The following is a 13,685-nucleotide window of genomic DNA, read 5'->3' as shown; positions in this document are numbered from 1 at the left end:
TTCATGAAAGTAAACTTCTCATCCCTGGGATCCCATGGGAGCTGCCGGTCTACAAGGGCAATTTGACGGGGTGCGGGTGCCCCAGCCGAGGACGCCCTGGGAGCACAATGCACGGGCTCTGTGGACACACCTGCAAGTTGTGCTTGTACAATGTGATATTCTGAGCTGCTCATCTTCCCCAGAAAACTGTCTGGGAGTTAAGTTGGCTTATCAGAGGAACTCTGACTTATTTCAGCTTATGTAACGTGGTGGCCTAAGGGGGAACATTCTTAACATCTAAAGTTTAAAACTTCCTCCTTTGCTTGGCTGTCTGACTGTCCTTACGTTTTTCTGAGGCCCTGGAACTGGATTTCCAAGGTGCCGCATTCATTCAAAGAGAGAGGGAGGGAGGGAGTGTGTGTCGGGGAAGATGGGGTCAGGGAAACTTGGCTATTTTTATTCTGGTTACTCTCCACCTGTCCCATTCTGTTGTGTGAACTAACTTCCCTGTGGCCATTCAGCTAGCAACTAGTCTCGCAAATGGCTTATCAAACCAAGAGACAGGCTGCCTGGTGGTTAAGTCCTGATGGGGCATCAGACCACAGGCTCTGCCACTTCATAGCTGTGTGGCTTGGCCAAGTCTCTTCACTGAGGCTTCTGAGAGACTGCTTCCTCTTTTAGAAGCTAGGGCTGCTGGAGTCTACCACCCAGGGCTGCTGTGTCTAGTCAGTCTATTAGGTTGTGTTACTGTCCATAGTTCTCAGTAGCAAATGGACACACATAACTGGAGACTTATCGGGGCTAAGAAGATAGTCTTCCTAGTGCAACTTGAATCTCTTCAACATCCCCTGAGTGTGGACAAACTGGAGGCCTCATCACCCTTTCCCTCCCGTTTTTTAAACATAAAAGTATTGTTCTGCTGAGCATGGCTGCCCATTAAACTTGGAATGGTGAGTAAATTTGTGGACACCCACCAAAGGAAGACATTCTAGAATCGCCCAGTGCCATCAAAGAAAATGGAACCTAGAAAGAAATTTTCTAGGACGTGGTACCCGTGGAGAACTGTGGCTTTGTGGCTGGAGTTACAAACATTGCTACTTACTGGCGAGAAGGGACTCCTGCCCAGCTAGATGACACACGTCTGTCTCCTCAGGGTGCCTTTCATCCATCAACCTAGACTTCTTGTCCTTTATCTTGAGTATTTAAGTTAGAAACCAAAGCCCTTGATTTGGGGGTACACTATGGCAGTGTGGCCCCGGGACCTCCAGGAGCCTCAGAAGGCTCTCTGATCTTGCCCTCGAGGTTGTGTGTGTAATTTTCTCTTCCAACGCTGAGGTCCAATGATCCTTGAAACAAAGGTAAATGCAGTGTTCTTTGGTGTTAGCTATGGGAAATGCTTTCTGAGGAGTGGGAGACAACCCATAAGGTACCCCTTTGTGTGTGGTGTGGGGGAAACACTACTTTCAAGTAGTTGCTTCTAAGAGACTGGGTTATCCCACTCGTTACCAGATAACTCAACTATGGTTAGCTGGCTTTGATAGCAGGCCCCGTCCTTCTATCTCCCTGAAATATATGGAGGCTTAGGAGACTGTCTTGTTCCTACCCACTCACATTCCAGCTGGGTGGGGGTGGGAGAAGAAATGGGATCCTTCAAGCAGGACTGTTCGTGGCACAATGGCAATTCCAAGCAAAGAATGTTGCTGAGCGCTCAGAGCCTGTCCCAGGACCAAAAAGCTTTTCGTGAACTTGGGGTTAATTTTTCTTTGAACTTCAGTCATCTCTTGCAGAGTGAAGAAGTAGTAATTAAAGCTACTACTTCTGCCAGAATTCGCAAGAAAATGGGGCACTTGTAGGATGAATAACAACATACAAGAGTCACAATGCGTTAAAGATACTTTTTAAGTCACTCTTACTTTTGTCGTTTTCAAAAGTAATTTACTGTAATTGTAACACACCATATAATACAAAAACATTTAAGGAAAGCACCTTTTAAAAAACTGCCTCCAATCGTACTTTTTTCAATCTTCCCTCCACCTCCACTCAAATTACTGCTAACCTCCTGCTGGGTAGAATTCCTACTGTTCTAGAATGTCTTTTTTCATTTTTGTTTTTCCATAATAAGTATTCCATCCCCATTTTGCATATGGGAACAGTGGTGAAGAACATTCACTCTGGGATCCAACAGCCTGGCCCCTCCTCCCACCAGCCTTTAGTAAAAAGCGAAGAATTTATGTATTTTGAAAAGAAACCAGAGTATCCACCAGCCTTTAATTCAGGGCAAAGAAAATGGGGATGGTGATGCCTAATACCAAAGGGTGACTGCGGGCGTGGGATTCAGTCTGAAAACTGGACTTAAAGAGCGCAGGGCAAGGGTCTGGCTTGTAGAGACAGGCACGAGGAAGAATGGTCAGGCACTTGAACTCTCAGACTGCCTGGGTCCCAGTCCTCGCTCTGCCACTTAACTAGCTGCCTCAGTTTCTCCATCTCTAAAAAGGGGATGCTGCTGGTAGCAACCTCGAAGAGTTCTGGGATTACACGAGTTAATATTTGTAAAGTGCTTAGAAGAGAGCCTGACACATAGTGTTGTCACTTGTTTAAATATTAAGAAAATAGTGAATAAAAGGTAGTTGAAGCTATTAGTTGAATGTGTAGTTTTTGATGGCGATAATGATGATATGGTGTTGAAAAGATCTTCCCATTTAGAGATGGCCACTGGGTTCTTGGCTCTCGGGATTAGGTTTCTAAACCGAGTGACCAAATAACAAGTTTAGGAAAGGACAAAGCTGACTTCGTCCTTTGCTAGCTTTATTTTTGTTTAACTTTTTATTGTAGAAAAGTTCAAATATACCTAATTCCGATGTACTGATCCTCTGGTTTCTACAGTTCGCCATTCTTGTTTACTCCTACATGCTGGCCTTAGTGTTCACCGTACCCTGAGATGCTGCCTAGCCCTTGCCAGGGTTGAAAGCAAGCTTCCCAGAGCCTTCCCGGAGCTGGAGATCCCCTTGGTCTTTCCTATAATTTCTAGTTTGTCAGCCCAGAGGCTCAGGTTGCACAGAAAGATAATGAGCACCTGGAAATTCAGGTTGAGCCTGCCTGTCGTGGGCACACTACTTCTGTCACTTCTCAAAGGGCGGAGCTTAACCACCATTCAGACGAGATGCCCCAGAGCAGGTTAAGAGCCTTGCATTAAGTTATTTGCAAAACCATTTTCATTTTTTCAGGCCACCACCCTTGGCAAGTCCAATCATGCTTGTCCCAACTGCCCAGATTTGGGCTGGTTGGGAAAAGGAATTCAGTGTGAAAAATGAGGGCAGCTCTTGTTACCTGCTAATATGACAAGCCCCGAACACAGTCCGGTGCCCCCATTACTTCTGCTGGGGTGGGGTTGGGGGAAGGTTATTGGAAAAACATTTTGTTTTGCTAGTTTGAAAAGAAATTCCTATTTTATAAATTTATTTATTTATTTATTTATGGCTGTGTTGGGTCTTCGTTTCTGTGTGAGGGCTTTCTCCAGTTGCGGCGAGCGGGGGCCACTCTTCATCGCGGTTGCGGAGCACAGGCTCCAGACGCGCAGGCTCACGGGCTTAGTTGCTCCGCGGCATGTGGGATCTTCCCGGACCAGGGCTCGAACCCGTGTCCCCTGCATTGGCAGGCGGATTCTCAACCACTGCGCCACCAGGGAAGCCCCAGAAATTCCTATTTTAGACTTAAAGGGTAGTATCTGCCCATCCTTTAAGGATTTTGTGTTTCTTCTTGCTTCTTTTGTCATTTTTTGGTTCATCTGTTCATGTAGCAAATGCTTGTCCTCTAGCTTGTCTACTCAAATGCACAGAAATCATCCTCATCCCCTTGCACGTGCTTTGTTCTTTCACTTTCAAAATGTGCTCGCATTCACTGTCTTGGTTAATCCTCACAAAACCCGGAAGAGGTGGGCTCACTCAGTGGAATCCTTCAGGATCCAGTAGAGAAAACTGAGGCCCAGAAATGTTAAGCATTTTGCTTAAGGCCACTCAGTAAGGACATGGCAGGGAATTCCGTGGTGGTCCAGTGGTTAAGACTCCGCGTTCTCACTGCTGAGGGCCCGGGTTCAATCCCTGGTCGGGGAACTAAGATCCCACAAGCCTCAGTTTCTTCATCTTCAAATTGGGGCTAATCATGGTACATATCCTCCTGCCCCCAAACATGGTCTTAACTTTCTCTGGCAAGGGTGGGGCTGTTGGTTTCAGAAAAGTTTGCAAGGGTGACCCCTAGTGGAAGAAATGAAAACTGCAGTCTAGACATCATAACTGGCTATAGGGCTTTCTGGCAGAGACCTGATCCTTATGCAAGTAGAGGTGTCTAGCCGTGCAAAATTGGCACAAAAGTAGGAATTTTTATAAAAGATCTCTTGGACAAAATCGAACTCCCACTGGAGGAATGAGGGGGCAATTATTTGAAAGGGAGGAGAACAGGCCAACTTGAGAATTTCCCAGAAAGAACTGTTTTATCAACTGTTCCTTCTGCCTGAAAGGCCCTTGAGCCAGGTTTCTGCAAGGCTGGCTCCTTCAGGTCCCCACTAAGACGCCTCCAACTTCACAGAGGCCAGCCCTCACCATCCAGTATAAGTTACACCCTCCCCACACCTTCCTCTTCCCCTGTCACTCTTGTATCACCTTCTTTAATTCCTTTATATCTAGCATTTGTCACTACCTGAGATTTGGTTTTGTTACATGTCCATCTCTTCCACAACGGTGTAAGCTCAAGGGGAGCAGGTGCCTTGTCTATTTGTTCACAGAATTTTTTTCATCCTTAGAGCCCAGCACAGTTTCTGACAAATAGTTTGATGGAAGCCTGTTGAACGAATGAGTCTTTTGGGACTCTGATGTTTAGTGCAGACACTTTTCACCACAGCTTCTCCAGCATTGGGTATTAATACTTTTAGAGTTTTAATACTTTAATAACTATAAAACTTTAAATAGTTTTGTCTCTAAGCCACTGATCCTAAGTTCCCCCACCCAAGTAGTTCTCTTCTGTCTTTTGCATTTGTCTTGCTGTGTTGTACGTTCAGGTAGAAGACTTTCCTATGAAATCTTCACTGTCTCTCCTAACTGACAGTGATGACTTTCTCCACTGGGCCTCAGATTGCAAGCAGGCATTACCTCTCAATGCCTCGGAAAAGAAGCATATAATCAGTACTTAATGAATATCACAATTATCCATGTCTTTTGTGGAAAATTGAATAAATGATTAACCAAAGCTACATTTGTTTTAAAATTTTTATTTAATAGTGTCTATTATGTGCCAGGCACTGTTCTATGTATCTTTTTTATTTTTCTTTTTTTTGGCCATGTCACGCATGTGGAGTCCTAACCACTGGATTGCCAGGGAACTCCCATGTTCTATGTATCTTAAAACAAGTCTAGTAGGTAGTTGCTATCGATGACTTCATTCTACAGATGGGTAGACTGAGGCACAGAGAGATTCAATGACTTGCCCAAGGTCACAGAGCTAATAAGCAGAGCTGGGACTTGAGCCCCACCCTTGCCAGGGAAAAGAAGACCATGTTTGGGGGCGGGAGGGTAAGCACCATAATTACCCTCATTTTGAAGATGAAGAAACTGAGGCTCAGAGAGGTTAAAAAGTTTGCCTAAGTCCTTACTCTTAACCATGTAGCTGTGATGCCTCCCTCTTATTATCTGCCACTGTTTACTGAAATGGAAACTGTTTATTTAAATGTAGTTAATCCACAGCATCTCACTGTACCTAGGTCTCAAACTTTTGGACTCAATAGATATTCTATCTCAGTTATTTTTCATATCGTCAAGAGCCATCTGAAGGAGAGGCCCTTTTTTGTTATTGAAAAGGAGAAGTTACTTTCTAGACAGCTTACTGTTTTCAGTCTCCAAGTAGATGAGAAAAGAATCAGACCACAATTAAGTCGCCCTATAATTGTGAAGAACATAATGATGGCATCCACTACTTTGATATCTTTGCTCTTCTGTCACCTGACTGTGGTCTGTTTTACTTGTGACTGTTTTGTGTGAGTCAGGCTTTTGGTGGGTGAATGAAGTTCGATTTCTAGAGAAGGAATGCTCTTTAATCTCCTCAGTTTCCTAATCACTGTGATTTATGCCCTGCAGTGAGTTTCGAAGGATGCACCGGTCTACCAAGGACAGTCTATGTTTCTGATGACACCCGATTCAAAGTGGGCACAGATGGTGTGGTTACAGTCAAACGGCCTTTACACCTTCATCATCCAGAGATGAGTTTTCTTGTCCACGCCTGGGACTCCACCCGCAGGAAGCTCTCCACCAAAGTGACCCTGAAGGCAGTAGTGCACCGCCATCGCCACCACCATCATCATGTACGTTGGAGTGTTTCTTGGAAGTTCACTATTATTTTAGTTTGCTGCTTAATCCAGGTTTCTCTGCCTTGGCACTATTCACATTTGGGGCTGGATAACTTCTTGCCGTGGGTGTGTCCTTTGCACTATATGATGTTTAGCAGCATCCCTGGCCTTAACCGCTAGATGCTTGCAGCACTCTGCCAGTTGTGACAACCAAAATTGTCTCCAGACACTGCCAATGCCCCCTGGGGGTGGGCGGAAGGGGTGCAAAATAGCCCCTAGTTGAGAACCATTGGTCTAACTGAACTAGTTCTTGCTGTGGATTTTTTTTGTTGTTGGGTGGATGGCAAGATACACTACCTTATTTCTGCAGGTAGTGTAGAATAGGAGGTAAGGGCATGGATTCTGTCTGGGATTGGGTACCAGCCCTTCTATTTACTACCCGAGTAGACTTGGGGGAGTTATTTAATCTGTCTGTGCTTGACTTTCCTTATATGTAAAATGGGGATAATAATGACTCCATGAATTATTACATGTGAGATGCTGGAACTATGGTAGGCGTATGATAAGTACTCAGTGATTGTTAACTGTTCTTCTCATTCCCTTCCCAGAGGAACAATGAACACGAGTTCAGTTCTCTGGTCATTTTGCTCTTCGTGTCTCTAGTGGAGAGGGCCTTGGCAAAGAAGGGGAAGAATCAGCAGGAAGCTTTCGCCTGATTGGACTATAATCTCCACAGGATCCTTCCCCATTGTATCTGCAGTGCCTGGCCCTTAGGCCTGGCACGTACCAGGAGCCCAGTAAATACTTAGTGGACAGATGGGTGCATTGGCCACACATGAAAGGATACATGTCTGCCCAGGTTCTTGGCAAGAATGTTTCTGGAAATTGTTACCCAAAGCCAAATGCCTTTGCCAGTTTCTAAACTGCTCCCATGGCGCTGCCTACTGAAACGTCTCTCTGGAGGGCCATTCTAGTTGTATCCCGCTATCGCGTTGGGAGTGTGGAAGTACTGTAAATGCCAAGGCCTTTCAGGCTGGCTCTTGTCTTTCTCCCTGAAGACTGTTGAGATTCTAGGAATTTAATAGTCCTGATAGATCTGATTTTTCTCCCTGGTGTAATTGGCCAGACCAGAAATGTGGGGAACTAAATTAACATGGCTTCCTGACTTAAGTCTCCAATTAATTCCATCATTCATGTAAGTCCAGCCTGGTAAGTTCTTGCTGGGCAGCTGTGTGTGGAAACCTCTTATGATCCACAGATATAAACAAAGTTGGTTTTTCAACTTTTCCTCTTCACTTTTGCCATCTGCCTTCATGATTATGTTCAAATACATATTATAGAAAAGCACAAATTACAGTGGTTTATGTAAAATAGAGTATTTCTCTTTCAAGTTAAGGCAATTCAGTGGTAAGTTGTGGCCAGTATGGAGACTCTTGCAGTCATCAGGAGGCTAGGTTCTTTCTTTCCTTTCTGTTCTATCATCCTCAGCATACGGCTTCCATCCTCAGTGATACCTCATGATCCAAGATGGCTGCTGGATCTCCATTTATCATACCTTTCCTCTGGATGGTAGGAAGTTGGAAGGGAGGAAGCCCAAAAATGTATCACTTAGTTGTCTACCTTTTAAAGAAGGCTTTGTGGAATTTTGAAGCAATATTTCTGCTTACATCTCATTAGTTGGAACTTGGCTTCATGGTCACACCTAGCTACAAGTGTAGTATAGGAAATGTAGTTTTACTTAGGTACATTGTTGGACACGAAATTTATATATATATGGGGAGAGAGACAGAGAGATGGAGAGAAAGAGAGATTTTTGTTTTTAAATAAGAAAGAATGGATATTGAGCGGTAAGTGGCAACTCTACCACAGCTGGTTTGAGGTTGACTTTGGTTTGCCCCTAGTTCAAGGGACCCTTGTGGTGCCAGGTGGCCCTACACTGGAAGGGGTCATAATCTTACCTCTCTTTTAATTCATATAAGAATAGATCCTATATATATCAAAACATCACATCGTACACCTTAAATACAAACAATTTTTATTTTGTCAGTTATACCTTAAGAAAGCTGGGGGAAAAATATAAGTAGATCTAACTTTCCAGTTTTGTCTCTTTGGCTGGATGGATTTTCTTGGTCTGGTATCCTTTTTTTCTGAGAGATGGATCCCATGTTCAGTATGTTTAGGCACGATTCCCTTTAATTTCACACATGTAGGGAATTCCCTGGTGGCCTAGTGGTTAGGATTCCGGGCTTTCACTGCCGTGGTCCCAGGTTCAATCCCTGGTCAGGGAACTGAGATCCCACAAGCCATACGGCACAGCCAAATAAATAAATAGATAGATAGATAGATAAATATCTTTATTTAAAAATAATAATAATTTCACACATGAAGATGTTAATGTTATGTTTTGCCAGCACAATGTTCATCATTATTTATTATCATTCTCTGAAAAGATTCCATAGTCCTGATGTCAGCAAGGTGTGCTCTTTGCCTTCCTCTTCAGTATGGCAAATGAATTTGCGTTCATTCATCAAGGCCTGTTTTTTTTACCATGGCTGTGCAAGATGGTCATTTTTAGGCTTAGGATACCGTGTTGAGAATCAGTTTAGTATTTATTCCTGTGCTCAGGTCAAATCCCAAATTCCACTTCATTAAAACCATAACTCAGTGTTTTACAACCAATCCAACTATCATCTTCATCATTAGCATTTATTGAGCACTTACTATGTTTCAGGCACTATTCTAAGTGCTTTACTGCAATACTAGTATCACGTTTTATCCTTCCAAGGACCCTATGAGGCAGATACTAATATAATCCTCATTTTAGACATGAGGAAAGTGTGGGACAGAGAAGTTAAATAATCAGCCCAGGAAGGTGAGGTGTCACAGTGAGGATTCAAAGCTAGGCAGCCTGGTTCCAGAGCCTGCCCTTGGCCAGGGCAGGACTGCTTCTCTAGGAGGTTCATGCAGAGGGTGTGTTTTAAGGGGTGTGTGAGTGACTAGTACACAGGAATGCAGGATTGGGAAGGATTTTGTGATGATATCTGGTCATATTTCATGTCTGTGTTGTGCATTTTGAGTCACATTTTCAAACCCAGGAAGCAAGGCTTGACTCTCACTTGACAGGCAGGGATGGGTGACTCTGTGGAGGATGGAAGATGGAATTGTCCTGGAACCTTTACTGTGTTACTACCAATCACTTTAAAACACTTAAACAATTTGGAAGATCTTTCCTTCCATCTTCAGCTATCTTATTTCCCTGTGTATGCATAAAGTTATCGCACATGAAAACTGTTCAATACGAGTCTCAAAGGGCACTTTTGGTTCCCATCCAAACAACTTCTGTTAGAACAAATGGAAACCATACGGATATACTAACACAGTGAGATTAAGGGATTAGTATTGATCACAAAGTAGCAAGTCCCCAAAACTTACCCACTTAGGCTAACTCTACTTTGGAGACCTATATCACTAGGAAAAATATAAAAGAAAAGAATATTAAAAACACCTGAATATCTAATTTTTGAATAAGCTCTGATAGTAAATCATTGGAGCATAATGTCCTATTAAAAATGACAGGTGTGGGACTTCCCTGGTGGCACAGTGGATAAGACTCCGCGCTCCCAATGCAGGGGGCCTGTGTCCAATCCCTGGTCAGGGAACTAGATCCGACATGCATGCTGCAACTACGAGTTCGCATGCCACAACTAAGGAGCTGGTGAGCCTCAGCTAAGGAGCTGACAAGCCGCAACTAAGGAGCCCACCTGCCTCAACTAAGGAGCCCACGTGCTGCAACTAAGGAGCTGGCGAGCCACAACTAAGGAGCCTGTGAGCCGCAACTAAGGAGCCCACCTGCAGTGACTAAGACCCGGTGCAACCAAATAAATAAATAAATAAATAAATAAATAAATAAATAAATAAAATATTTTAAAAAATGACAGATGTGAGATATAAGCTTGAAATAACTCTTAAATAATGTCAAACCCTCAAACATGTCATCGTGTGTGCATAATGATTACTGAACTCTGCACACTAAGAAGGATCAAAAGAGGAAACCGTCTTTCTGATATGGTAAAAGGGGTCTGTTGGGGTTTGTTTTGGCTGTTTTATTTTGTTGTTAAACGAAAACCATGACCTGCCCTCAGAAGGCTGGAGATGCTGACTGCCTAGGTTGTTCGGCCCATATCATCTTTCCTGAATTATCTCATTTTGTTCCTCATCTTCTTTCCTTTTAGGACTTTCCCTCTGGAACCCAGACAGAAGTGCTCACATTTCCCAGCTCCCACCATGGTCTCAGGAGACAGAAGAGAGACTGGGTTATTCCTCCTATCAGCTGCCCAGAAAATGAGAAAGGCCCATTTCCTAAGGCTCTGGTTCAGGTACGGAAGGAAGTTCTCTATTTCTCTGGGAGGAATTTGGCAGAGAAGGACCAAGGAGAGAAGGGGAAAAGAGCCAATGTCAGAATCCTTCCTTGCTAATTCATTTCTTTCTGTTTTGTCTTCAGATCAAATCTAACAGGGACAAAGAAACCAAAGTTTTCTACAGCATCACTGGCCAAGGAGCCGACACACCCCCTCTTCATGTGTTTATTATTGAAAGAGAAACAGGATGGCTAAAGGTGACGGAACCTCTGGATAGAGAAGACATTGCCAAGTACATTGTGAGTGTCTCTTAGAAGCCTGTTAATGATGGGGTTACATCCTTTCAAAATTTTTATGGTCAGCTCACGCTGATCATAGATCAGATGTTCTGGACATTTGAAGAGCTTAACTTTAGACCTGTTGATAAGGAGAAATGACAGGAGAACCTGCAAAAATTGGGGGCTGTTCATGTTTTCCTTGTTAGGAGTAAAGTGGGGAGAGTCCTGAGGCATCAGACATGATTTTAGACCCAAGGTGTCAACCTGTTCTTGGGACTCAAAGTCCCTGACACAAAGGCAGAGGCTGGTGATGATGTTGGGGAACAAAAACTATTTCTGGGCCTTGAGAGCAGTGTGAGCTTAGGGAAGCTGGGAGGTAATGCGTTGATGCCAAACGCAGGGAAGTCTGCAGGGGGAACACTAGACTCGAGCAGCCAGAGCAAATTCGACCCTGCTTGGAACCAGTCAGAGTGTTTTAGGCTTCCACCTTTATCTCCTAGGCCTGGCCCCCAGCCCTTATGTGGGAAATGGGGCTCTGACCTGGTGGATGTGTTCTCCAGCCCATGGTCTCACAGGTCATGGTCTTAACCAGTGTCATGACCTCATTGAAGCAGCAGCACGTGTGTGGGAGAAGTTCTGTGCTTGGGGAGGGGGGGCGGTGCATACTTGAGTGGGAGGGAGTGGGGGCCGGGTGGAGCCCACTCTGCTCTGGTTGGACCACTTCTCCCACCTCGTCTTCCCGAGTAACCCTCACCTGGCTCTTGCAGCTCTTCTCTCATGCTGTGTCTTCGAACGGGCAAGCAATCGAGGAGCCGATGGAGATTGTGATCACCGTGACTGATCAGAATGACAACAAGCCTGAGTTCACCCAGGAGGTCTTCAAGGGGTCTGTCATGGAGGGCGCTCTTCCAGGTACGTCCAGCAACGAGGAGATCAACACCCATCAAGACACTTAGATTCTTTGCACCCCCAAGTGTTGGGGCTGGCGTTTGGGGTCAGGCCCTTCATATGCACAGAACTTCTTTGGAAGACACTGTGTGTGTGTAAAACATCCTACCTATAGAAATATGTATAAAATGTTTCGGCCCAGTTTAAGCAAGGAGCAGTTTAAGAACAACCTTCCCTGATTAAGTAACAGATCCTTGTTAGTAGTTTACAGCCCCTGTACAATCCTTCTTGATCACATTTTTTCCCTCCTCCATAAAGACAGCCGCCACCCTGACTTTTGTGATAATCATTCCCTTGCTTTCATTTATCTTTTACCACGTGTGTACTTACCCCTGGATAATGTCTTGTTAGTTTTGCCTACTTTTCTACTTGGTGACAAACTGTTTTCCAAGGTGGCTGAACCAATTTATACTCCCACCAGCAATATATATCATGGAATTGTTCGACTTCTTTTTTGGCCAATCTGTTGAGTGTGTAGTTATATCTCAACATAACTTAAAATGGAATTTCTCTGATTATTAATGGGCTAAATAAGCATCTTATCATATGTTTGCTGACCAGCTGGCTTTCTTTACAACTTGTCTATTCAAGTCTTTTGCCCTTTTTTTTCTCTTGGGCTGTTTGTCTTTTGCCTATTGATTTTTCTTTTTTTTTAAATGACAAATTTTATTCCAGAAGGGCTCCAGTAGTACCAGAGACATTGATGTAGAGTTTGAATATTGTTTCAGGTAAAGTGAAAATGGATAAAAGCAATATTTCTAGTTAATATATTTTTAGATAATGTGATTTTAAATGTTTGAGTTAAAATGTAATAAATATTAATGAACTTATTTGCAAAACAGAAACAGACCCACAGACAGAAAACAAACCTATGGTTACCAAAGGGGAGAGGAAAGGGGGATAAATGAGATAAACAACAAGGTCTTGCTGTATAGCACAGGGTACTTTACTCAACATCTTGTAATAAACTGTAATGGAAAAGAAAAAATGTAATAAATATTAAAAATAGATGTTTTAGTATTTTATCTATTTTGAAAGGTTTATACAGAATTATAGGGGAGTTGTTTTTTTTGTTTTTGTTTTTAAAGGAGAACCACTTTATTATGAGTAGTAAATGAAACTCCATTTATAACATAATAAACAATCGTTCCATCAATTTCTTCACGGTTAGTCCAAAGAACAACTGCTTTAATTAGAATTTACATTTCACCTTAAATATTCTAAAATCCATCCATGTCAGCTTTAGAGTTTTAATCTTGCCTGATACTATAAAATAGGGCAAACCTTGATTGATGGTCAAATTCCTAATTTTTGCTGTTCAGCCACTTTTCTTGATCTTTCTCTCTGATTCCGTACATTCCATAGTGTTCAGTGGACTTGCAATAAACTTCCAAGATGAAGGGGAATTTCTTGCTCATTGTTTGCCTGAACTCTTGGCTTGTATTCATCTTTCTGAACAAAAAATATGCTCCAAAAATGCCCACAAGTTCAGCTACTAAAACTCCTTTAAAGATCTGCTTTGCCAGTGGATCCATAGTGTGGGCTATCCTGAGGCGCGTACTCGTGGGGCTGCGCATGCCTGCCTATTGATTCTTTTTTTTTTTTTTTAATTTATTTTTGGCCATGTTGGGTCTTTGTTGCTGCGCATGGGCTTTCTCTAGTTTGGGTGAGTGGGGGCTACTCTTCGTTGCGGTGCGCAGGCTTCTCATTGTGCTGGCTTCTCTTGTTGTGGAGCACAGGCTCTAGGTGCGTGGGCTTCAGTAGTTGTGGCACACGGGCTTAGTTGTTCTG

General features: G+C 43.4%; 1 protein-coding gene and 1 pseudogene across 3 annotated transcripts in view; one reads left to right on the top strand and one right to left on the bottom strand.

The window, feature by feature from the left end:
- CDH1 (cadherin 1) overlaps positions 1-13,685 on the top strand; it is a 76,579-nt gene that overhangs the window by 41,843 nt on the left and 21,051 nt on the right. For both annotated transcript variants that reach the window (XM_082369806.1, XM_082369805.1), the window contains 4 exons: positions 6,102-6,325; positions 10,543-10,686; positions 10,812-10,967; positions 11,714-11,858. In XM_082369806.1, the coding sequence (XP_082225932.1) occupies positions 6,102-6,325; positions 10,543-10,686; positions 10,812-10,967; positions 11,714-11,858 (669 nt within the window). The remainder of the gene's footprint in view (positions 1-6,101; positions 6,326-10,542; positions 10,687-10,811; positions 10,968-11,713; positions 11,859-13,685) is intronic.
- Positions 12,110-13,471, bottom strand: LOC309617545 (protein CEBPZOS pseudogene; annotated as a pseudogene). The gene has a single exon. The product of its transcript is annotated as a protein CEBPZOS pseudogene (transcript).

This window comes from Balaenoptera borealis, assembly GCF_965194805.1.
Source record: "Balaenoptera borealis genome assembly, chromosome: 19".
Taxonomy (NCBI): Eukaryota; Metazoa; Chordata; class Mammalia; order Artiodactyla; family Balaenopteridae; genus Balaenoptera; species Balaenoptera borealis.
Note: the sequence above shows the minus strand (reverse complement) of the source record. Positions and strands in the feature narration are given on the sequence as shown.